Source organism: Larus michahellis, chromosome 8 (genome assembly GCF_964199755.1).
Source record: "Larus michahellis chromosome 8, bLarMic1.1, whole genome shotgun sequence".
In the NCBI taxonomy this organism is placed as follows: domain Eukaryota; kingdom Metazoa; phylum Chordata; class Aves; order Charadriiformes; family Laridae; genus Larus; species Larus michahellis.
The window spans coordinates 19656778-19682893 of record NC_133903.1 but is presented as its reverse complement, the minus strand read 5'-3'; the positions used below and the strand labels follow the sequence as shown (position 1 = coordinate 19682893).

General features: G+C 48.5%; 1 protein-coding gene across 1 annotated transcript; it reads right to left on the bottom strand.

Annotated features, from left to right (window-relative positions):
- Positions 1–5902: 5902 nt before the first annotated feature.
- On the bottom strand, positions 5903–16762 carry TEDC2 (tubulin epsilon and delta complex 2). Its single transcript, XM_074599345.1, has 12 exons — positions 16700–16762; positions 16227–16423; positions 15256–15426; positions 14791–14889; positions 14523–14578; positions 13354–14038; positions 11854–11907; positions 9796–9880; positions 9323–9431; positions 9003–9104; positions 8375–8586; positions 5903–6136 (listed from the first exon to the last, which is right to left on the bottom strand). The coding sequence occupies exons 1-12, from the start codon at positions 16760–16762 to the stop codon at positions 5987–5989; spliced, it is 1983 nt and encodes a 660-aa protein (XP_074455446.1). The 3' UTR covers positions 5903–5986.
- Between the last annotated feature and the right edge of the window lie 9354 nt (positions 16763–26116).

Sequence of the window (26116 nt, the reverse complement as noted above, 5' to 3'; positions counted from 1 at the left end):
GCAACTTTTTGATGTCCTCTGCCCCCAAAGGTGATGCTCAGGATGCTCATGTGCAGCCAACCCTGAGCAGGCACTGCATGGAGAGGTGACAGCAGGCCTTAGGCTGACTCACAGGGCACACACACTAGGTTTAAGGCTCACCGATAAGAAATACACCTATTACAGTAGCATAAGCTATTTTACCGTAACTGTTTTTTGTTTGTTTTTAAAAAGTCATAAACTCAAAATTGCCGTAAGCAAAGCTCCGAATTACTCTCTGTAAGTGGAGACTGTGCCACTTGCGCTGCCAGGAGGAAAGAAGCAGTCCTGTATCATTCAAATCATTAATGGTTTGTTCATTCAAACAGCTCCATTAAATGCAGTGGGTCTGCTTTTGCCAGGACAACAGGGTGACCGCCAAGAGCTTTGTCACCCTCAAGGAGAAGACTCCAGAAGAGGGCGGTGATAGGTCCAGACAAACACCGTTTATTTCCAGACAAAACCAGGTAGTTAAAAAAAAAATCAATAAATAGTTTCAAAGATTTTGCCAAACACCCCAAATTTCCTACTGACACCAGAAGCAAGCCTTCCAGGCTCACATAAGCACATGGTTATGTTTAAATTTATACGAAGCCCAAACTTGTTAAAATACAAGAAAAAAAAATTACCATGCCTGATTCATCCCTGCATATAGTAACTTGAGTTCTGTCCCATGACGCAGGGAGCACACAACTGTAATTAAGCACTGTAGACTACTTATAATTTCATTAATTTTTTTAAAGGTAGGGTTCTTGTGTCTAGGGTTGTTGGGGCTTTGTTCTGTAATTATCATTCTTGTGCTCTCCTGTGTCCCCACATTCGGTTGGTATCAAATACCCCATTCCTCCTGAAGGCAGTGATAACTGCGAACGCCCATGGCCTTGCATGAAAGCACTGGGCTGCCCAGCAATTTCAAAAGCAAAATTTACTGCTAACGTGTCCTGTAAGAGACTTCAACTTAAAAGAGAAGAGTTGTATATTCTGAAATTTAGGCCCTGAAGCAGATAAAAAAACAAAAAAACAAAACAAACAAACAACAACAAAATAAACAAAACAAAAAACCACCAAACCAAAAGGGCGAGATCCTCAGATAATGCATTCCTCCAGATTCCAAAGCCCCGAGGCTGTGCCAGCCGCAGCAGCGGACATGGTGCAGCAGTTTTCGTAGACGAAAAGGCCAGTGAGGTGCTACAGAGCAGCACTACAACAGGATTTACAACACGACGTCATTTGCAGTGCATAAAGTGACCCCACGTTGGAGTCTTACTGACCTCAACGTGCGCATTAAGTCTCCCTTGTTTTCGTCCTTAACTGGAAATAAAATGAGACCAATAAATTGTTTCCCACTATAACGTGCAAGGGCTGAAAAAAAAGCCTAAAGGACAGGCGTTAGCAAGACTGGGAGTTTCTGTTCTCAGAAACCAGGAGGGAAGATCTCAGACCGGCTTTTCTCCAGGGTCAGGCTCCTACACTGCCTCGGAGATTGCTTCAATTTGCTTTTTCCTATCCAAACTCCGGATCCACTGATTATCTTTCTTGTTCCGTCTAAAAATAAGTCAAACATCTCCGTTTGCGTGCCTAAGTAGCCCTCTGCTGTAATTTCTCGCCTGCTGAAATTACAGTTCAAAACTCGCTTTTAATATTTTTCCCCTCCCATTACCAGCTCTCTATACCCTGGCATACATGGCACACGGCTTCCTGCCCGCCTCTTTCTAACTGGGCTCAAATTAATTAACAAGTAATAGATTTTTCTTGATTACAAAGCTAAAGCCCTTCTTTCTTCACAAATTAAAAACAAGATGATAGATCTTTTCTTCTGGGTGGCAGTTTTGATGTTACAAAAATAGTATTCGATCTGCATGGTGGATAATAGAAGTTTTAATACCTCTTTAATGAATCGTTTTCATGTCAGACTGAGTCATGATTAGGGGTTTTTGTTTTGTGAAGTTGTCTTTAATGGAATTTGAAGGAGGACTAGGGAAGTTTCCAGTGAAGCCAGATGTCAACTGCACCCGTCCCAGTGTATATGCTTAAAAAAAAAAAAACAACAACCAAAAAACCAAACAACCCACAAAACAACAAGAGGCTTTGCTCCAGAGAGCACAGATGCACCAAAACCAAGCTAATAAGCAAGTAAAATAATATCTATCTCCATTTTACAGAAAAACAGCGAAGAGCCCCTGGTGTCAGGTCCATCATCCGCTACAGCCTCTCAGTGACCCCACCTGGTGCTAGGACTCAGGACTGGAAACGCACAGCCGTGAACTGTCTGCCTGTGAAAATAAAATATATACACATGATGGCCCCTTCTCCTGGCTTTCACAAGGCTATTAAAGCATTTCCAACTCATTGCTTGCAGCGTACTGAGAATTTGACACCCCGTGACAGTCCGAAGGAGCGCTACGCATCCCGCGGTACCCATGTTCCGCATCCTCAATGCAGTTTGCACTCACATGTTACCCAACAACACCCCTTTCAGACTTATCAGAAGCAGATGAAATTTCTCAGCAGAGCTTCAGCTGGAAATCCCAAGCTCACACTGAATTCTGTAACTCAGGGAAAGTAAAAAAAAAAAAATAACATAGAAAAATACAAATCCAGGCTGTCTGTCTCAGCACTCTACAGCACCATTGCTCTCTGTGGAAACCCTCAACTGGCACGACACTGCCCGACAAGTTGCTGATTCACGTGCTACTGCTTCAGACTTGACTACACAGTGTTTTAATTAAGTAACCTGCTCTCTGGAGCTCACAGAAAGCTCGTTTGAAGAGTAACACTGACAGCAAGTTCGTCATCTACAGGGACAGCTGGGAGTTTCCCCCACCAGTTCAACGCTTATCATCTTAAACTGCTCGTTGATGAAATTCCCTTATCTCTCATACAGTTCATCTGATTTTTGCCTCTCTAAACTGTAACCTGTGCTCCCGGCCCAGGCAGCTGGGGGGGTCCTTCCTGCCCTTGCCCCAGGGGTGGGACCCTGCGACTCGTGCCCTATACACGACCATTTCAGCAGCTCACAGGCAGTCATGCTCCGTCACTGCTCACACGCTGCAAGACCCCCCTCAAAAAGGTTGGGAGAGGCAGGACATTGCTCCACACCGCTCTCGGTGAGATTTGCCTGCTTTTTTAGCAAGAAAGGCTCAGGTTATTTCTGGTTTAGATGGAGAGCATCCCTAAAGCCACCCTGTTTAGTCTCTACGAGCTCTCTCTCCCAAGGAGAGAGATGCCACTTGGTGGCATCTCTGATAACGTCTGCAGGACAAACTCCTCGAAGGTTTCAACACGAGGAACATGCAGAACCAACCAAAAAGCAAATAGTGCATACGAAATCCAACAAGAGGGTCTACTGATTGCTGCGTGCACTAACAGCAGCACTGCCTACGTCTTCCCCAGTGGTCAATCATTTTTGCAAAAACAAAAAACTAGTAATAAGTAGAGAAGATGCAGAGGGGAAGGAAAGAAAGAGAGCCGGTAAAGAGACAAACCAGAGCAGCTGGAAATGCTTAAAATCATAGGCTCTGGAAAGAAAAGAAAAAAACCTGTCTCCTCACAGGGATCCAGCTTCACGTCCTTCAGCAGTGAAAAAAACAAAAGCCTTTTAGGATTCTACTACAGGGGACAATAAGGAATAAGAGCTGCTAATCCTCCTTGACCCTCATCGTGCTTTGTCTCAGTTCGTGTCTACCAAACACTGGTATCATCTCCCACTTTCCAAAACCACTGCTCCTTTCCTGCATTTTTATAATACTATCTCCTGGCATCACAAATGCTACCTTTTGTCTTTCTTTTCTCCTCATCTGAATTTGATGTACCAGCATAATTCCTTTCCATAACTTTGTCATATTTTATAATGAAAAAGACCCCCCAACCACTGAATTAAGTTGCTATTGAATCTTTATCTCTGCCATAGCACAAGACTCATTTGAAAAAGTGAGTCATTCAAATGATTTGAAGTCTTACACATTTATGAAAGTTATAAAATGTTTCTCACACGGTGTAGGAAGAGCAATAAAACTGCATGGCACCCAGAGGCACAATACAACCCAGCTGCCTGCCAGTCAATCCGCTGGGAGCTCGCTCCCCTTCTGCGGCCCTCCTACGGTGTCAGCTTGCCTTTTGAGCCTGTAACAACCTGATTTTTGTGGGATTGGTCTCTTTTTCACAGCCCTTTCACACCTATGCAGTCCTTGCTGTGGCAGCAAAGTTACTGCCAATTTACACTGGACTGCTCTGCACAAAGAAGCAGATGCTCCATGACTCATGCAGCGCTTACAGACACCAGTTACGGATAACAGCACGATAATTAACAATACCAAATGTCATATCTAGAATTCAAACATGCAGATGTTAATGCCTATGGCATATGACCACACTAATTTAGGAGGCAGCGTCTGCAGCCTTTAATCAATACCTTGCAATCCTCCAGTGCTGTTGACCACAGCGTGGTTTCCCCCATAGACGATCCTGATGTAAGCCACGCAGGACTGCTCTGCACAATGCAGCGCAGAAGAAGGTAACAAACCCCTGCCCCAATTGCAGACTCCATGGGAAATCAAACACTATCCACAAAGAACCGAATGCAATGCAGTAAAAAAAAAAAAAAAATAAATTGAAAGTAAGAGGTGCTGATTTTCATCTGTCATTTGGACGATTTTCAGTGAATTCTGTGTGTCAGAAAGGACTAAGCATTCAGAAGAGAGATAACTAACTCTGACCTTGAAAAAGAACAGAAGAAAACAATAAGGACCACTGTCAGCACTGGTAAGAGCTAAATCCCCCCAGGCAAACAGTCCTAGTCCAGCTAAGAGATATAGTGCGTGTGAAACTGTAATAAGTAGTGGTACACAGTGGCCCTTCCTCAAATGGTCTTCAGAGTGCTCCCAAGCAGAGGTATTCCACAGGACTCTCAAGCTTTGTTTTAAGTGTCACTTGGAAACACCAGGGGATTTGGGGATTACAAGCAAAAACCTAAGATACAGGAGAAATCAAAGCTGGAATTTTGCCCATGGTGACAAGGTCAGAATTGCCACAGAACCTGTGTTTTCCATAGGCAGGACATTGCGTTAGCCCCTCTGGAAGGCTGCTCCTCCAGCAGCTCCCGGCACAGGTTCAGCAGTAACACAAAGGACTGAGTGCCATCTACCGGGCTGCTCCATCAGCTCCCTCCTGACGCAGCTGCATTCCCTGACATCTCCCAAGCCTTCCCAGGTTGCTGCCTCCCGCACGATCACCAGATAAGATGACATAGCAAAAATATTTCAGTTGTAGGCTAGGTGTAAGTCCTTACAAAAGAGCCTGGCAAGTCGTGAAGCTGCCTGAAGGGGCCGTGAATGTGACTACAGGCTGATGAGAAGGAACCGCTCCAGCTGCACAGTGGTTCAGGCACCAGCCCAGCTCAGAGCAGATACCCCTGAACCAGAGTCGTTCTACCAGAGGCACTACTGCGTGTGGCCTGGCCCACTGTTGATGAAGACATCGAAAACACTGTTAGACAGGGAACATTAGACAGTGACCGCTATAATACTGGATATATGCCAATGGGTGAACATAATAATAGGGAAGCAGCAGCTCAGGTTCTCTGGATTTTCAGCTGCTGGGAGGCTGCGCCCTACCACACTGCAGTGACCTGATCAGTATAAATAAAGTTTTATTGCTACCTACGCTGCCTGCACATAGGAGCCTGATGTCAAAATTGAGGCGGTCGAAAATCTAGAGGCAGCCGGAGAGACAGACCTTGCAAGAAAAGCAAAAAAAACCAGTGTCTGTGAAGCTCTGAAGGGGCTTCACAAAACCTGAGTTAGCAGCTTATAAAAGTGATATTAAAAAGAAAACAAACAAAAACACCCCCCACCCCCCCAAAAAAAAATTTAGCTGGACAAATGGGCAGAGTAAAAAAGTTGATAGAAAAGATTTATTGCTTAAAACTGTGTCTGGTTATGCAAATGGCTAGTAGGAGGTTCCCACTGGATCAGTCTGTCAGCTCATCTCTCACCAGCACAGGGAATCTCTTGCCACCTTCACAGAGCTGTGTGTAGATCACCCGATACAGCTGAGCTGCAGAGGCCTCTTCTGGGTAGAGCCTGGACTCCAGGACAGGAAGGAGTTCTGCCATGATGATCTGGGCAGGAGCAAAGGAGACACGTCATCAGAGCCAGCATGCACTTTATAGATTCCATGAAGTGAAGCAGCTGCATAACAAGTGGAATCTAACCAGAGCAGTATGACTAATAACATGCCAATTGATAGACAGATACTTTCTTTTGTAATATTTAACAAAGGCAGAGTTGTTCATCCTCTGCTTAATGAAGTACACCAGCAACCACCCAGTGTTCCTAAAGCAGTGGGACAAACGGTGGTGCTTTTCCTCTGCTGCAGAGATGGCTCAGTGCTGGGATAAGATCAGCATCCTACGAGAAGCTGAAGCTGATGTTGACTCAGGAGCTCTGCAACCACACACTGAAGTGCTTACTCACCCAATCTAAGTTGAACCCTTCACTTGTGACTGTTCCTATCACCTCCCAGTTGAGCCATGTTAATCCAAGACAGACCAGCTCCAGCCCAAACAGAACAAACCTGCAGGCCTCCCCAGCAGCACAGGCTACAGGGGATGCGAAAACTGTCCAACACTCCCTGACCTGGCCTCTGGTTTATTAAGCCTAGCTTGTGATCTCGGTCGATGCTGTCAAACAACTCGCTGTCCTGCCACAGCATAATTAACAGCACAGTGCTCTGGGATTATGACTGTGACTGACAACTCAAGCACAGGTGAACTTCCAATCAAAGGATAAGAGTCAGCCATTAGCACCCCATTCTTGAATTAATGCTCAGAAAGACATCTTGCCTGGGATTTTTTTTTTCCCAGCTGGCATTAGCTAACAAAGTCTGAGCAGTCTGCACATTAAAAACCCACACAGCCTACTGTACACTCTGCCTTCCCAGGAGAAGAACGGATGATGAACTGCACATGTCAGTCACCTCCTTCAAAGCATTTTTCAGTGGTGGAAACAAAGGCAGACCCAAATAGAACAGAGGACGGGGTGCATGGAGGGGGTTTCCTTTCCTGTTCTCCATAGATCTCCGCACAGGGACAGGGAAACAGGACACAATTGCTAGCCTCTGGGAAGAGTCAAAAGCTGCACACATGAAAGCTACCTAAGGGGAAAGCTGGCACATGAAGGAGTACTGCACTGTTCCACTTCCTAAGAGAAAGCTTCTCTTCCATCTGCCCGGCCCACTCCTGATACATAAGAATAGAGGAAACGGGCCTTTACCATCAAAGACAGGCTAAGAACTACCAGGACTTTCTATTCCCCCATGGAAAGGCAATGGACAGGGTTGGCCTAGAGATAAATACCCTGGGAAAGGACGTATGTATCTTGTACCAAGTCCATTCACTTCACCTGTCCCAAGAATTTCACCCGTCTTGCACCCTCTGCACAGAGGTGCTTCAGATGCTCAGAGCTCACCCAGCAAAACCAGCTACTTAGATACATGGGCAGAGGAAACTGAGTCAGTCGATGAAGCATCAGGCAGCAGGTTTTGGTCACTACTTCATTTTGGGCAGATTAAAAAAAAAGAAAAAGTCAAAAACCTCATAACCCATAGTTCAGGTTTATAGCACTGAAGTCCCATTTGAAGACAGGCAGCAATCCATCTTCAGCCAGAGGGAGGAGTGCCACCAGCCATGAGTATCTTCCCTGGCTTACAAAAAACTACTTTTCCAAAGCCTCCATCATTCAGGTCAACGGCAAAGGCTAAGTCAAAGGAGTAGATGTGATATCACAGATCTTCTCTGCCCTTTGCTGCTGTAGGTTGAGAAGAACAAATGATCCCTGTGCAGCAAGTGCTCTGCTCAGGCTTGTGGAGAGACTGACCTACTGTGTCCTTACAGGTAGCCTCAGAACAGTAAAAATCAAGACTAGCAGCACAGTGCTTTAAGATTTTAAAGGAAAGGAACAGACAGCAGAGGAGTGTACTAGCTGGAGGTCACACAGGAAGAGAATGACAGAGTGGGTGCCCTAACGGGACTGTAAAGGGCTGCCAAGAAGGAGTCTTCAGGCACTACCAACAACAGCTTCCATTGCCAAACTCTTTTAGAGCAGCTAAAAGAAACCCCAAAATTTTACCAGGAGAGGGTCAGACATTTAAAGGCCTCTGCTCCAGCCTTAACAAAAGTAAGTCCATTCATCTAAGCACGGTATTGATGGGACTTGAACAGGAAGCACAAACACAGAAGCACCGCTGGGAGAGCCTGCTGTGCTGCTGCTCCCCAGCAAAACCCCATAAGCCAGCTGTTGCCCTACAATTGCTCTTTTCTTTCCCTACTCCAGGAGCGCTAACACTTTTAAAGACTCACCTGTTGTAAGGCAATTTCTTGGTGCAGCATCGACACTTGCAGCTTCAAGGCAAACAGGTCCCTCAGCTCCTGGAAACTGGAGTAACAGAGGAGAGGCACAGCCAGCACACCTGCACTGTCACACATCTGTCCCCTGGTGGGAACACAGGCTGGAGAGCAGCTTCCTATATCCTCAGCGCAGTCTGGGCACAGCCTCATCTGGGACTCGAGAGCTGCCAGAGTGGAAGAATTGGCCGGAGGCAGAAACATATAAGTCAAAGCTGTACTTGCTGAATTTGTGATCTACTACTGTTCCTAGAAATTAGTCCAGGTAAGCTCCTCGCACATGGCAGAATCAGGACATCTCAAGCTACAGCATGCAGTCTCCCCCATCTCTCGACACCTCCCTCACGAGCCCTCCCGAATTGCAGCAGTTAAAAGTCCCAAGCCTCTCTTGAACACAGATGGGTGGCAAACAGATACCACGGCTTTGTTTGCCACCAGAGAATTTTACATGCTGTATTACCATTAAGGATAACCAGGAGAAAAATTATGTTGGTCCACAGTGTTCTGTGCACAGATGGCAAACTACTGTTCAAGCACAGCTGGCCACATTCATACCTGACTACAAACCCAGGCACTGGCTCACCTGCTCGCAGAAGCTGCAGCTTATGCAGGCACTGGGAAACCGTGGTCTGCAAACCCTCCAAGGTTAGAAGGCTTTCATACTCTCTTTGCAGAGTGGGATGATCTAGAAGAGAAGCAGAGGAAAACCAGCAGGCAGGAGCATGCTGAAACCTTTCCCCCCAAATATGAGTTTCTAGAATGGCCTTTGAATGCTCCTCATGGAGTGTTCCTGTCCCTCGTGTCCAGCACATGCCAAGACCACAAGACATGTGGAACTAGAGCCCACTGAAATCATCTTTATTCCATCTTCTTTCCCCTCCACCTCCATTTTTTTTTCCTTACCTGCAAGCTCAGCTTCCACATACTGGCTCAGAAGGGAGGGGACATCCTGGAGGACCTTTAACTCCTTCTCTATCTTCGCAGGACTGAAGGCCGGCATTGGTGAGCCAAACTCAAACAGCAGCAGGTTAAGGAAGGTTTCACACCATCAGCTCTGTGCACTACCCCAAGCCCCGGGTCAGGCTAGCTGGAATCAGGGACAGAGGGCCAGCAGCCCATGAAGTGGCCTTGCAGGGGGAAGGCAAGGATAGCACAGCTGAGCATGACATGTTTGCCTTGTGGCCTTGTTTGTCTGGATGAATATTTTTATGACTGCACTATGAAAAAAAAAAAACCAACACAAAACACATTTCTTAAAGACCCAGCTTGAGCTCCTGTTATTGGAGGCATAACTCTCTCCAGATGGGAGCACACTGCAGAGTGACTGCACCGCACCACTTGCTCGTGGGAGGGGGCGGCGAGCTGAGAAAGGATACAGTTGTCTGGATCCCCTCTATAAAACGGTTCCTTGCAGCTGCTGCATCCGCATTTGTTTGGCGGAGACAACATCTCTCCCATGCCCTGAAAATTCAAAAGGGGCAGGAGGTAGAGGAGTTACGCTCCTTTGTACCAGACAGTGCTCACACCGAGCTGCGACAGACCAATGTGACATATCAGCGCTTCAAATGCAAGCCCCTTTCTCACCCCTCACTTTTACAGGTTATTTACTAGCCATTTCCCCCCTCATTTTTGACAGGTGGTATTAGATCAACAAGGTCACCCTGCAGAAAGGGTTAGACACTGAAAAACACCTATGTTATTTCCCTCAACTTGTTTTGAGGGGAAGGATTTACAGCCATCAGAAGTGAGACAACGTATTTCTATAAGCAGAACGTGAACTTGCAGCACATCAGTAGTTCTGTTGCATCACCCTACCTATAATTTTATCCCATGGGAAACAACAGATCTTCCCTTCCTTTCTTGGGGGGTTAAGTCTTCGCATTTCTGTACATTTGCTCTGTTAGTCAGTGTGTACAATCGGAACAGCAGACAGGACAAATTCTCACCCTAGCTTTTATCACAGCGGTTCCTTCATATGCCAGACTTCCTCAAGACTCTAATCCTTTGTGGGTTTTTTTTGGACAAAGTAGTATGTTTGGCAAGAAAAATGACAGCAGTGCATCCGTATCAGGGACACAAAACAGAGGTTTAAGGACAGTATCATGAGTAAGGTGGCCAGGACCTTGTATCAGAGTCCAGTTTTTAAGAGAACACGTCACAGAAATAATACCAGAGAGGTGCATTTCACTAACAGAGCTCAACATCCCCACACATGCACAGTCCCCGTAATATCCTTTAAGTAAAGGACTGCTTTAAAAAGCCAGTGCATCTCATCCAGTCTCCCCAAACCTGCTGCAATAAGTGAGAACCATTGGGAGGAAGCTTAAAATAGTTATGCAGTGCACGACTATCTAACCTGAGCGTGCATATGTCTTCTCGCCACCCAAATGGGTCTTTTAAATCGTGATAGAAACTGCAGTTTTCAGAAACACATTATGCAAAGAAATAGCAAGGTTAATGGAACAGAATAGAACAGAAGTTACCCAGCAAGATGCGTTCCCTCTATAAGGGATCTTCAGCGCAAAGGTTATTTTCAATCTGTCACAAAGTTGAAAGTAATAGTGAAGAGTGTGGAATTACACCAGAATTATTAGGATGCCGAGAGGCTCGATGTACAAGTGAAAATTAAGGGAACCAAGTCTTTACGACTTGCTGAAGGTCAACTAACAAATTGGCGTCTGATAAATGACAGTTCCCAAGAGGAGGAGGAATTCTTGAGGGTAGCACAAGGAACTATAGCTAGATTTAAGATAAGGTTTAAGCTTAATATCTGGACAAACCACATAATGAGAAATCTGCTGAATTATGGCAAGACTTCTCAAAGAAAATGGCAGGGAAACCCCTCCAGAAGGCTGGGGAATGGAGTAAAGCACAGAGTTCACCAGAAACCCAAGCACCTGCACCATCAGTACAGTAACACTGTAGTCGTCTCTATTTAAGAGAGCTCATCAGCAGGAATCGGCCTCAAACAAACACAGCCGCAGTGCTTCCAGGCTGGAGAGGTGCCCCAGCAGAGCAGTTCAGGTCAGCAACCAGCTGGGAAACTCTTTCACTGCACAGGGTATACAGGCACCCAGCCCACAGGGTTTCCTGCCTTCAACAAGTGTATGGTATCAGCAGAGACTTCTGCAGTGCTGTTAAACCCACAATTCAGGCATTCCAGTACCTTCACAACTTGGGGGTTAACAGGAATTAGCACTCTGAAAACAAAAGTAACACTAGTGGCTAAAATAACACAAAAACACATATTCCCAGAAACAGCCCTGCAGAGACAGGCTCTTTTGGAGGACAACTCCTGCTTGAGCTCAGGCCCCACACACTGCAGGCCCAGTGCCCCCCTGTCACCCCCAAAGCAGCCAGGTCTCCATCTGACCCCTCCCTGCAGCCCTTAAGCAGAGGGCAGTTCTGGACTGCACCAATCAGGCTGGGCTTACCTGGAGTTCCTGGAATAGGCTTTCCTGTAGGGAAGGGGTAGCTTCAGCTGGCATCTACAAAACAAGAGAACCATCAAACTTGACTCCAGAGAGCAGTAGAGGCTTGCCTTCAAATAAAGAAAGTGACATTTAGTCTAAATTTGAAGTTAATTTAGCTGTAATGGCAGACATCAACAACCCCTGGAGACTGAATCCACCACTGCCTTCAGCCTGTCCTCAAGGAAGGAGGATCAGTCTGCTCATTCATTCCCACGAGTGTCACTCAGTGGACTTGGGAGAGCTCCCACATCCTACCACCAGCCATCAGAGGTTCATCCAAGGTGAGGAGCTGGGAGCAAAGCCCTGACAAGGCAGAGTACAGACACGGAAACAGCATCTTCAAGGAAGCTAATCGCTGCAGACATGAGCACAAGCAAGCCTCCCTGCGTTGCCACACCTGAGCATGACAGGGCAGCTTTGCTTAGCACCAGATCACACTCAAAGAAATGGGAAAGGGGCTTCCACTGGGAATACGCTTCTTAACCCCAGAGTAGAGTAGTCCCTAATGCGTTGTTGGAAAAACATGTCAGTTGGCAGTTACAGCTATTCACATGCAGACTATGAACACAAGACCACAGTTGGGATTTTAAGTAAATAAACATTTGAATCCAGATGCCTGTTCCCCCAGCAACTGTCACTCAGTGTCCTGTGTCTGTTCCAACGCCACACAAACAGTCATAATTTCCTCCCTGCACAAACACAAGAGTTGGACTGTGGCCGCTGAGAACAGTTTCTCAACACTTTGCAGGTGCAGGCACATATCAGATCTGAACTTCACTGTTCCTTTAAAGCAAAGATTACACAAAAAAGAATATAGAAATTTTCTTAAAGAAGACAGACTGATCTGAATGCTAATCTATTCTTCTAACAATTATTTTGCAGAGAATCTCAGTAACATCCACTTCATAGTTCTTCCTACACCAAACGCTTGGAACAAGTGCATGCTAGTCAATACCGATTTGTGTAGTTACACGGGCAGTATCTTAGAGGTTAAAAGGGCTAGCACTAAATCCAAATACCGTCTCTCCAAACAGCATTGGGCATATGCTTTTTTGACAGAAAGAATTCATGCATTATATATCAGCATTATGTAAAAAAATAAATACTTAGAAAATCAGTAAGTTTTAATAGAAAGTGCACTCAGAGGAAAACTAAGGCTCAAGAAAGCTCCATAGAGACAGCTTTCCAAAAGAGTCATGGGGGCTAGGAAATACCAAGTGTCTTAATTAAAATCCTTTCAACATTTCAGCCATCCAAGAGTAAGCCCTTAAAAGTTAAAACACTTGCTCAACCACAATAAAGGCTTTTAAGCTGTAAAGGATCCTTCCTCTTGAGAAGGATCTGAGGAGAGGTGAAACCCAACTGGGATCTACAGAGCAGCTGAAGAGACCAAACTTTGCAGATGTGCTAGTCTAAACAGCAAACAGAACAAGACAGAAGTGCCCATCTCTCAGCACTTACCCCTTTTGCTGCAGGGTGACTGTCTGAGGTGAGGTGCTTCTTCCCAACACACCTTCAGTTGCAGGGTCCTCCTTTCTGCTGGACTCTCCCAGGGAACCACAACTTTTCTTCCCTGCATCAAATACATGCCTGCCAGCAGCTATAGAGTTCTTTCCACCAGCTGAATCCCCTACAGAAAAGCTTTGCTGCTTATTCAGGGCAGATTTGGACAAGCCAGATGTCTTTTGGAGTTCAGCTGCCACACAGGTGTCTCCGTCACTGGCACTGACTGCTGTCCTATGACTCCTTCCTGGTTTGCAAGCCAACCCTTTTGACGGGTTCTTCCCAGCTGTCCTGGAGCCTTGTGAAACACATCTGGCTGGGGCTTTTCTTTGCAGTTTTTTCACATCTGGCTCAGTCCTGTAAGGGGCTCTTAGCTGGCATGGAGAGGGCTTCTTCAAAGAAGCAGGCTTTTTGCTTACAGTTATCACCTTTGTGCTCTCAGGAACAACCCCAAGAGGTACAGGCACTTGCTGCTCTTCAGCATTCTTGGGAGCAGGTCCCTCACCTGCAGATTTCTCTCCTGTAGCTCTCTGGGCCTCTAAAGGAGTTTTTTTCAAAACACTTTTCCTGATTTTCAGTGCCTTCTCTAAGGCCCTGTTCAGCAGTTCCAGCTCCGCCAGCTCCTTGGGTGAAGGCTTGATCTCTGCAAGAGGAGATGTATCAGAAAGTCCAAACCTAGATCTTCCCTGTTTGTCACTACACTAACTCACTCTTCCAGGTGTTACAGAAGCAAACCGAACCCAATGAATGGTGCAGCAGGCATTTTGGCCACACTCCCACAGTGAGTGCACAGGCGATGCATGCAGGCTTGCCGAAAGCCTTGAAGGCCTAGGATGGATAGGAGTCACAGGAGGAGACAGTTCTTCTGAGTCAGCCTCCCCTTCTCCAACAAGTGACAACCACCACATCGCAGTCAGGCCTGTGGGCACCTCACTGCTGGCCTTAGTTACCATGGGATGACTCCAAGCTAACAGCAAGGAGGAAAGTGGGAGGGAAAAGGTACTGCGAGGGCTTCACATCGCTGCAGAGCACTGTAAGGACTCCTAACGCCGAAGCGGGCTCCCCCCGAGCCAGGCCCAGGGCCTGTGTGACACGAGGAGGCACCAGGCCCAGTGGGAAGCGCTCACCGTGTCCATTGCTAGAGTCGGCCTCCGGGTGCGGCTGCTCCTCTTCCTCATAGCCCCTGGGCAGGGAAGAAACACAGCGGCCGGGGCCAGCATTGCTGCGCACCGACGGGTTCGGCTCCCCCACGGCCCGCGGGGGTTCCCCCACGGCTGCGGCGACACGAGCCCTGCCGGCACCAGGGACCCCGGACCCCCGGCCGGGCTCCACCGCCTTCCTCCCGGCGCAGCTTCGAAGCCGGGCCTCCCGAGGGAGCCCCAGGACCGCACTCACCAGCGCCGCAGGAGGGCCCGGCTCCGCTCCGCCCGCTGCTCCAGCTCCCGCCGCCGCTCCGCGCCTTCGCCCAGCGCCGCCAACAGCGCCGCCGCCAACCTGCAAGGCCCAGCACCGTCAGCCTGCGAGCGAACGAGCGTCCGGCCCGCCCGGGCCCCGCCGCCCGCTTCCCCCGCACCGAGCCGCCCTCACCGCCGGCCGCGGCCCGCAGGCAGCATGAGCCAGTGTCGCTCAGCCCCGTGCTGCGCCCGCGCTCCTTATCGCCCTGCCAGGACCCGCGGGGCGGGGCCCGGCGCGCGGCCGGGAGGGCTCTGAGGGGAAGGGCAGGAGCGGCCTCGCAGCCGGCGGGCTCTGTTCAGCCCCGGCAAGTCCCTGCTCCGCCGGGCTCGGCCCTGAGGGTTTCTGCAGCCGGCCCGCTGCCGGAGCTCCCCCAGCCCTGCCTGACCCGGGAATGCCGTTTTTCACCTCAGCGCCTCCCTCCCCGCCTCGCTGAGGGCAGCCGGCCCACCTTGGGGCGGGGGGAGGGGTAACAACGCTTTCACAGAACTGACCCCTCCTAGCAGCTTCTTGTAGCCGCTCACTCCTGAGCTTTTATTTCTCTTGGCCTTGGCTGTGGCGGGCCGAAGGTAGAGACACCTGAGAACACGCAGCCCCTGTGGGGGCTGGAGCCCCCCGGGGCTGCTGCACAAGGCCCCCGGAGGCCGGGGGTCACCCTTCTGCCGGCACCGTGTTCTGCCTGTAGGCCGGGTCCCGCGGGGAGCCCCTGGCGTGCTGGGCCAGCACAGGGAGAGCACCCCAGCAGAGACCCTGCCAAGGGGCAAATTTGTGGGTTGTTTTTATTGTTGTTTAGACAATCATTTTGTCACCCGGTGACCCCTCCCCGCCTGGGAAAAGAAGGAAACACAAGGGTTGAAATATAAATAGATTTCATAGGATAAGACTAAATAATCAACAATAATACTGAAGAACCAGTATTGCTCCTGATACTAACATAAGATATACAAGAATTATACTCAGCCCATTCCATCAGCAGAAGCTGTGCGCTCCCAGCCAGGGACAGCCAATGTGAGACCCTGCAAGTGCTGCGGATTCAGGAGGAAGGGAAGGGCTCAGGGCTCCAGCACCGGGGCAAGGAGTCCTCAGGATCACAGCCACCAATGGAGAGAGAAAGGGAGCTCCTTGGCAAACTTTCTAATCTATATAGAATGTGACGTTTGTGGTATGAAATAATCCTGTTGGCCAGCCTGGGTCAAGTGCCTGGGTCTCGCTCCTCCTCATCCCTGCACCTGGTAAGGCTTGAAAACACTAAGACCTTGAATCCCACATAGCCTAGCTGGCTATAAAGTAAATATTCTCACGAATTCAGACACTAGAGTCCTCCAAAAGTGGAGTTTTCCCCAGCATTAGAAGAGAAACTAGTCCTGTGTCGCTCAAACCAGGAGATAGGTTTTTGATGGAGAGAGGAATCTGCCTTGTTCTGCGCCTGTGGAAGCTGCCTAGTTGGTAACGGGATCTCCGTTGACAGCTGGATGTTGCTGAGATCCATCCTGTCAGGACTACAACTATTGCTGGGGGGCGGCACGCTGTGGAGTGCAGTTCTCCAGAAGTGCCCGTAGCTGGCACTCGGCGGTGCCTGTTCCAGGCAGCTGAGGAGCACGAATCCAGTCCTCCCCCCAGCAGAGCAGAATAAAAAATAACAAAAATTTAGAAAGTAGGGAAGAAGCAGTTCTTTGCCTTTGAGGGCTGAATCTGCAGGTGATGTTCATGATTTCTCTGCACCGCATGACCACAGACTCTTCTAAAGAGAAAAAGATGAGAATTCCAGGTGACTCATGGAGACAGGACTTTAAATCCCCTTATAAAACATTAAAAACATATCAATAAAATCATGGAATTTATCACACAGCACATTGTGGGCTTCCACAGTCACCATCACAACATACTCGCAGGTGTAATTTGCATCATTCGGCATGTGCGAAGTATGATTTTTCTTTCTATGGACTTCGCAACAGAATCTGAAAATTAAGCTGTCCCCTTTCTGGCTTGTATCTTGCAAATACGTGTGAGTTCACTGTCAAAACACTGTTAACGACCCTGCTTTCGAGGCGTGAGCCAAGACAGAGTGCAGCCTGCTCTTCCGTGGCTAAGTGGGCTCAGCAGGGCTAACCAGAGCATCAAACACTCAGAAAATACTTTAATCAGCAAAGCCAACAGCTGTAATGCTGTGAGCCCCGCCCCACGGAGCACAAGAAGGGCTCGCTTTCAGACAGCTGCTTCTCTAAGTCTGCCTTCAGCAAGGTTCTCACTGGATTTCCTTGTTGGACAAATGGGGGCTTGACTCAGAATACCCGGATTTGCTATAATTTGTGTTTTGGAGCAAACAACAAACGGTCCCAACAAATGGGGATGGCCACGGAGATGCAGTTTTACCTTAACCCAGCAGAGGGCCGAGTGCTGCCATTGCTGCCGGCATCTCCCGGTGCTCTGGAAGAAAGCAGCCTGGGCGCTCAGAGTTACAGATCTCATTAGGCACCTGGATGCTGTTGACATTTAAGCAATTAAAAACAACCAAAAAGGGGATTAGACTGCTGTAATCCAGGAAAGTCACCTGACGCCTGAATCCCGCTGGAGCAGCGCTACTGATGCCGCTGGCTTTTGCACCAAATCTCTGCGGTTTAGAAGTGCTAAAAAAGCAAGACACCCCAAACCCAAGAAACACTTTGTATTTGAGATGAACCAGGCACGTGACCCGTACAGAACCTCTGCCTTTTGCTGGCAGTAAGATTCCTATTAATGGCTAAGAAAGCTTTAATGCAAGCCCTTTGTCATTAGTCTGCATCTCACTGGGAAAAAGGGCAAATGACAATTTGCGTGTTGCCTCCAAGCCAAGGTTAGGTGAGCGCCACTGCCCCCACAGAATTAGGAGGGGCAGCACGCCGGGAGGTGGAGAGGGCAAGGCTGTGACTGCCCCTTCCAACCGCAGTGAGCGCCGCAGCAGTTAAGCTGTGGAGCGAAACCATGGCGCAAGAGTTGGGGTGAGGTGCTAATTAGCAGGTGGATAGCAGAAACTTTCCGACAGACATAAACCCACTCGGGGCTCAAAGCATGCCTACCTTTGACATAACAGCCTAGGTGCTGTAAGAGCTCCCTCCTGGCACTGGACATCCTCCACTCCCATCCACACCTCTGCTATGGGCTCCCGCTGCCTCGCCTTCTGTTGGGTCTTGCAACAGGGCAGTTGCTGGGTAAATCAGTTCCAGCCTTCTCTTGTGGGTGGTTGGTTTTCCAGTGGATCATCTGGCAAACCCAGATGAGGAAAAAATCCAAGGTGTTTGTATCTGATTCTTTCCACTGGCAGCAGCTCATGGTAGAAGGGGTAAATGCAGCAAAGAGCCACGCTCTGTCCATGTAGCAATGAGCCCTGACCCGGTACAGACCTGACCTGCTGGCACAGTTGGCACAGGAGACATTTATGCCAGGACTGAGGGATCAGATTTTAAATCAGCAGAGTCTGAATTATGGTTCAACTTCATGACATTGCTTGCTGGGAGAACGCTGGGTGCCACGACATAACATTGAAACTGGTGGAAATTACTACTTAAAGATTTATTTACAAAATATATATAGGTTAAAATACCTGTGCAAAGTACGAGTGGCAGTTGCTGGCAGTCACAACTCTGCCACCAGTTATTTTCGGTACCTGCAGTGACAAGGCATTTTGCATAGATGAGACGCTGGGGAAGTTACTGTGTCAGCACTTAGCACCTAGGTTGACAGGTGCCAGGTGATATTCTGCAATCCATATTTCTTCTTTACTGAGAGCCCAACTGTCAAATACCTGTTGGCTAATAAAAAGAGTTGTCCAGGCACTTGGGTCTCCTGCTGGGTGCCTAAAGCTCTTTGAAAACCCAGCTCATAGTGCATGACGGTAGGACTCCCTAGGGTAAAACTCAAGTAGGCATCACGCTTCAATGAGCACCAAGGAAAAAAGAGAAGCAGGAGATAAAGTTCACCACTAATAAACTGACCCACACTTTCTTTATTATATCACATAAGCGGTGCTCCTCCTGTGTGCTGCCCATGGAGATCAGTGTTATCTGCTGAGTTGATGCAGGAAAATCCTCCCTGTATGTACTGGGGTAATGTCCTATACAAACTCCTCAGGTTCTGGAGAGATAGCGTAAAGACTGAGGACACTCACTCACACTCTCCTCTGGGTCCCAAAACGATCTTGTTTGAGTCAAGGAAGCGGGAGACCTCCCAATACTTCCAATGTAAGCCTGGGAATGTTGCTGTGCTGCTGGGAAAATGCGTAAATACCCGAAGATCCTTCTTCATCTCTTCTTGTCATTTCTTTGGAGCAAAGACTCCAGGAAATGAATCTGTGGGAAATACGGGTTATAAATAGATTCCCAGACCCTATATCTTGCTGCAGTCAAAATCCCTGCGGAATTCACGTGGCTATCAGCAAGACGGAGTAGGAAGGGGGGGTGACATGTCCCGGAGAGGCCAAGTTGCAGCTGGAAGTGAAGGGTCTCAGTGTGCAGTGGGCACATTGAAGTTGCTGGGGCACCCTGTGGGTGCTGTGTCCAGCCAGCCAGTGGGCGGATTCCCAAGCTGCAGGTCTGTCATCGTTTCTGTTGTGATATAGTTAACTTTTTAACTAGCAGCTGGTATAGTGCTATGTTTTGGATTTGGGATGAGAAATACCTTTGATAGCGCACTGCTGGTTTTAGTTGTTGCTGAGCACCCAAGGTCTTTTCTGCTCTCCATCCCACCCCATCAGCAACGGGCTGCCGGTGGGTATGTGTGGGGAAACAAGAAGTTGGGAGGGGACACAGCTGGGACAGCTGACCCCAACTGGCCAAAGGGATAGTCCATATCATATGCTATCATGTTCAGTGTATAAAGCTGGGGGAAGAAGAAGGAACGGGGGGACGTATGGGGTGATGGCATTTGTCTTCCCAAGTAATCATTATGCGTGATGGAACCTGACTTTCCTGGAGATGGCTGAACATCTGCCTCCTGATGGGAAGTAGTGAATTAATTTCTTGGTTTGCTTTGCTTGCGTGTGTGGCTTTTGCACCACCTATTAAACTGTCTTTGTCTCAAGCCACGAGTCTTTTTTTTACTCACTTTTACTCTTCCCACACTCTCCCCCATCCAAACTGGGGGGAGTGAGCAAGTGGCTGTGTGGTTCTAGCTGCCAGCTGGGGTTAAACCACAAGGTCACAGGCTACCTGAGTTTATAAAATCAGGACAAGCATCAGCTTTGTAAGAGGGGCTAGGTAAAAAATGCTGACAGCAGGGACACTCTTATAGGGGGAGTGCTCTACTCTGCATCCTCACCCTCTTCCTGAGCTGGAGGTTACATTTTATCAGCCCTCGTTAACATGAAACAGGGAGGATGAAAGCCTTATATGTGTGAAACCATGAAACAGATGGGGCTACAGTATGTATCCAAGTCGGAAAAGAGTACAGCTGAGGTGGGAAGGTCCAGAAAGAAAAGGGAAGGTCTTTTCAAACATGGTCTCCTGAGACATGAGTGTCTGTACACCAGCTTGGCGACTGGGATAGGGGAAAACCCAAGGTGGGGAATGCAGGGCACTGGCAGCTGGATTTCGCTGCTTTGCATTACCTCGGGCTCCAGCAACGCTTGCACTGGATGTGGCCACAAAATGGTTGCAGCTCCCTCACTGGGACCGCACTCAGATGAGCTGGTGGGATAAGCCTTGCTCTAGAGGCTCTCACTTCAGTGCTAGAGCTCAGAGCAGGCAGCAGGCAGGGAAGGGAGGATCTGCCGTCCCACGAGACTTCCCACCAATGGCAGAGGCTAAAGCTCTGGCCCACGGAGCGGGTGATCTCTGCCCAGGCTGTGCAAATCCGGTATGGCTCTCGAGATCCTGTTTGGCCATGTGGGTGGAAGGAAGTGAGGTACTATGGTTTGGGGAGAAAACAGTGTTTCAGCAAGGAGAGCTGTGCTGTGGTGTAAGACTCGGGGACAGGGAAAGCTATGAATCTGGAGATTTGGCCAGGGTGTTTGGAAAACATCTGCAGCAATTCATCACACAGCCCCTGTGAACACCATGTGCAGAGTGTTCTGCCTCTGGCCACTGTGTTACTCTGCCAGTGGTTTTTTTGACAGGCTGCCGTAACAACAGGGTCTTTCCTCCCATGTCCCAGCAGAAAATGATGTATTTAACACATGCAGGTCCCCGTAAAACCAGGCCAGCAGTTTGTATGCCACAGGGGAAGCAGTGGATTAATCCCCTGCTTGGGGAGTGAATGTGTTAAAGATGATCACATTAGCACATCTTCAAAATCCTGAACCCAAGCTGAGGTCCTGGTTCACACCAAATGCAAGCAATGTCCCTCGGAGCTGTCAGACAAGGAAAGGGGCTTGTCCAGTTGTTTGTAGCAAGTCCCTGTATCGCTAAGGTCTTTGGGGCTATTTTGCCCTTTCACTAGCTGATTTACAGTCTGGGAAAATGCAGCCAAATGGAAACCTGAGGAGTCCATCCTTTTTTCCCCTGACCTTCTCACAGCATGGGCTCTTGTGAAAAGGAGGAGATGAGGGCTCCTGTGGGACAAAGAGCACCCATCCACAGACCAAGGCTTCCCCTGCTGAGGATTTATGCACTGGGGCTCAGGATAGTGTTGGGCAGGCTTCCGAAATGCCTCATCAGAGTTCTCATAAATGCCATACTGTTCCGCACCTCCCCAGACACCATTGCCTGTGGTCTGCTTCACTTCTGACAGCAGGAGAGACCTTCCTACACCAGCACTGCCACTGGCAAAGGAGGGACTCACTGCAGCTGGGGTCTGGGAGAGCCCCAGCAGACCGAACTCCCTCAAAGTGAACGGCTTCTTCACCCAGTGTATGCTTCTGTGCTGGAAAGCCTTAGACAGCCCTGCTAGAGAGAGTTGCTGTGAGATTTGCACAACCACTAGTTGCTCAGAGTGTTTGCACACTAGCAGTTAATTCCCTGGGAAGAGCAGCTCCCAGGGATGGGGGCTGAACCCTGGGCCCATCGCCACTGGAGGCTGCAGATGCCAAAGGTTGCATGGGTTAAAAAGGAAAAAAAAAAAAAAAAAGAAAAAAAAGAAGCTATTAGCAAAACTCATGGGAAAAAAAAAAAGACCAATAGGGAAATAAATGCAAAGATCTTGGTTTCAGGGAGGTCTCCCACCCACAGTTTGCCAGGGGAATAAGACTGCATGTTGTCTGGTTGCGTACTGTGTCCTGTGCTGCTGCTGTTTGCTGCAGGTATAAGCAGGGTGCTGGGCTTGGTGTGGTCAATATGGCTTGTGACCCTGACCTCCCTGTCCCACGCGGAGTACACAGTGAGCAGCCTCTGGCCTGTGGTGGTGTTCGTACGTTCATGAAGGTTAAATGGGAACATGAAGGCGCAAGGTGGTGAGTACATCGGCCACACTGGCCACTGCGTGAGCCCGAGTCTCTGCCACCAGCGAGCTCAGGCTCTGGCTAATGCCGCGTTTGAGTCTGAGCCCCACAGAGGATGGAGAGAAGCAAGGGCCAAAGACAAATCTTTTCCTATTTCTCTCAGAGTTACTGGTAAACGTACAACAAATTTATTTCCTTCTCTGTTATTGTAATACTCATGGATAAAGGCTAAAATGCCGCTGACTCTTTACTTATTAGAGGAAGTTCAAACACGGGGCATACGTACCTCAGAGAGGCAAGGCCTCCCACTCAAACACATTTACATTTATTCCCAGATGTCTTCCTTCCAGGTGAAGAAAGGAGAACCAAACCTCTAATTTTGACAGGGCCTATCTTTTCCCATCCCAAGATATTTTTGGCCAAGACAGTGAGGGTTGTTTTTCTGTACTTGTTTGGCAGGTGTCTGCGCAGTGGGGTGGGGGAGAGCACAGCTGGGCTCAGCCTGGTCACCCTCACTGCCTCTGCCACCTCTGCGGGCATCAGGCTGTGGAGCACGTAACAAGAGTTTACCATGGCCCCATGCCCCCTCTCTGCCCAGAGCCAGCAACTGGTCAAACTGGGTGCTGCTGCAGCAGCTCATTGTGGCTATTGTGCAGGCACTGGGCTGACTGCTGACGGAGGCCATGCCTGCTGTGTGGTGGCAGGACCCGGTGTAACCGTGCATGCTCTTGGTTGGGGTGGTCCCTGCTCCTGTAGCACAGAAGGTTAAAATGGGTGAAAGTCCAAAGGTTTGGAAAACAATGTGATGCCAGGGATAAAAAAGAAGAGACCTGGCAGCAACCGTACAAATAAGTCTGCTTCAGCGCTTACTGAAATAGAGCACACTGAGAAAGAAAAACCTCCAGACCCTCATATATCTATGTAAACAGAGGTCCACACAGTCAGAGTCCACTGGTCTGGACAATAACCAATGGCTTTATGAATTGCTTTTCCTAATTGCTCTTTTACTATGTTCCCTATTTAGTTAATAATTAGGAGTCAGAGGAGAAGGGAAATGCCAGTTCTGAGTCTGTGGTGTGGTGACTGATGCTAGCAGAGGTTGCAGTAATATATTTAGATTTTAATAGAGCATTTGACACCATGTCTCAGAGTCTTCTGCGCAAAACTGATTAAGACAGGCTATATGTGAAAGCTAATGATGGAAAAGACTGCGTCGGGTGGAGGAAGGTATCTAAATTTCTACAAACATCACTGCCAGACTAAGATCTGATTAATCAATTCAGACTAACATCAGATTAACATAATCTTTATCTTTCCTGCCAGTCCTTGCTGCCAAACAAGACCTTTCAGCACCAGGCCACTGCATCATCTATTGCACAGGTAAGAGCATTTGATGAGCTCCATCCCATTCCCTGTAGGCAGCAATCATGCTCAGAATTGAGCTTGTTGTTTTCCTTTATTAAGTTTCACCTTCCTCTTCTAGAACTCAAAATTTACTGCAAGTCTCCATGATCTGGAAATCTCCTTTTCATTACTCCTGAACTTGATTTAAGACACAAAACAGAATTTTTCAAGGCACTCTCAGCTAGAATGAGTTCCAAATTTTTTATCTCTCTGAGTGCATTCAGCTGAAACCGAGTAAGAATCTTTCATATCAAGCGATTTTGAAGTGCTCCAGTTGTGCAGACACGTGCATATCATCTCTGGAAGGACTTCTGATTTCTACTCATATCTCACACGCAGTTTCTTGCTCACATGTCTGCTAGGAGCGCATCGTTGCATTCACTGGTGCTATCTGTGCTAGAATAACCTTCCACTTCTCATCCTTACCGGCAAGGTCAGCATTATCAGACAGTTCCAGTTCTCAGATTTATTCACCAAAGTTGCCATCTGCTGTTTTTGATGGGAAAGGAATGTAAATTCCTTTCCTGTATCATCATTTTAATGCCTCATCTCTGGAAAAAAATGTTAGTGGTGGGCACCTGGAACATCTTTGAAGGGTCGTTGTTTCTACACCATGTCATCTGCCCGAAGCTGTGATTCCTCACCTCTTGAACAGCTTCACACTCCTTTAATATCTCCACTGAGTGTACCAAGAGACAGAAACTCCAGTCATCAGTAGAGGTAATTAGTTCTTAGTAGGGAGTCGTATCAGTCTGCAGATGAAAATGTTGCTTCATGTCTCCTTTGTACTTTGAAGCAAGTACTGATTAAGAGCCGTCAGAGGTGCTGTCTTGCCATCAGCGGCTATAGCTTTTGCAAGTAAGCTTTTTTAAGATGGGCCAGCCATAGATAGACTCTTTCATAGCCTTCTCGTTTCCCCAGGCAATTTGATCGTGCACAACATGTGGAAGACCATAGCAACTTTGAACAATTTTTGTTTTGATCATATTAAATCAGATACCTCATTCCAGTAGGCATCACAGGATCTGTGTCACACCCAGCTGTGAAAACACAAGGTGAATTCCCTGTGAATTTGTCACTTATCTTTACTGGGGCTGAACCCAGCCTTGACCTAAATGAGGAAGGTCCAGCTCTTGGTCCAGTTCTCATGAGGGGAGTACAGCACAGCAATGTGCCCTTGTGGCCAAGAAGGCCAATGGCATCCTGGGTGCCATCAAGAAGAGTGTGGCCAGCAGGTGGAGGGAGGTCATCCTGCCCCTCTGCTCTGCCCTGGGGAGGCCGCACCTGGAGTGCTGGGTCCAGTTCTGTGCTCCCCGGTTCAAGAAGGACAGGGAACTGCTGGAGAGGGGACAGCAAAGGGCTGCCAAGATGCTGAGGGGACTGGAACACCTCTCTTATGAAGAAAGGCTGAGGGATTTGGGTCTCTTCAGTCTGGAAAAAAGACAGCTGAGGGGGGACCTTATCAACACTTATAAATACTGAAAGGGTGGGTGTCAGGAGGATGGAGCCAGGCTCTTTTCAGTGGTGCCCGGTGACAGGACAAGGGGTAACGGGCACAAACTTGAGCATAGGAAGTTCCACCTAACCATGAGGAGGAACTTCTTTGCTGTGAGGGTGGCAGAGCCCTGGTACAGGCTGCCCAGAGAGGTGGTGGAGTCTCCGTCTCTGGAGACATTCCAAACCTGCCTGGATGCGTTCCTGTGCCACCTGCTGTGGGTGACCCTGCTCTGGCAGGGGGTTGGACTGGGTGATCTCCAGAGGTCCCTGCCAACCCTGTGATTCTGTGGTCAGTGCAGAACTGCTAATGGGGTGGCTGAGAAGGTCTCCAACCCCCTGCTGTCCCCAGTAGCTCAGCCTGTACTTTACCACCTCTGTTTTCAGTTTTTATCTCTAGGTTGAGCTGACAAAGTAGTGCTGGCCTTACAATAGGGAGCCCTTGAGTGGCCATGGCCTCCATTCAAATTCACAAGCCCCAGATAAGGGGCTAATTCTGACTGTGGTGATGTGATTTGTCTGGGAAGCTGTTTCTCTGCCAATTAAATCAGCTGGGAAAAGAGGGTGCTCTCCTGCAAACTGGGCCAGAGCGTGGAAGGACTGGATGAGAGGCATTAGAGGCTGGAAACCCTCTTTTTATTTTCTCTGTGTCAGGTGAAGTCAGCTTTAGCAGGAGCTGAAGGCAAGAGGGAACCAGCCCAAAGCTGTGGCTCTTTGCCTGAGGCAGGAAGACAGATGCGTGGTGTGTTGCATTCAGGTGCCTGTTACAGAATCATCGAATCACAGAATGGTTCGGGTTGGAAGGGACCTTAAAGATCATCTAGTTCCAACCTCCTGCCCTGGGCAGGGACACCTCCCACTAGATCACCTTGCTCAAAGCCCCATCTAACCTGGCCTTCTCCAGAAGTTATCTTCTCCAGAAGCTGTCCTCTCCCTGCGAGGCATGTGAGGTATCAGTGGTGTGTCAGAACCTCTTTGCACGGCCTGTGGTTGGGGTCTGTTAGCTCATATGGGTCTGTTTGT

Bases quoted from the DNA above. Each gene is read 5' to 3' on its own strand.
- TEDC2 (XM_074599345.1), bottom strand. From the start codon at position 16,762: ATGCCGAATGATGCAAATTACACCTGCGAGTATGTTGTGATGGTGACT. The intron at 9,881-11,853 runs GTAAGCCCAGCC...TTGAATTTTCAG, and splicing joins GCCTATTCCAGGAACTCCAG to GGCATGGGAGAGATGTTGTC. The intron at 6,137-8,374 runs GTGAGTCTTTAA...GCTCCTGCCCAG, and splicing joins AAGAAATTGCCTTACAACAG to ATCATCATGGCAGAACTCCT.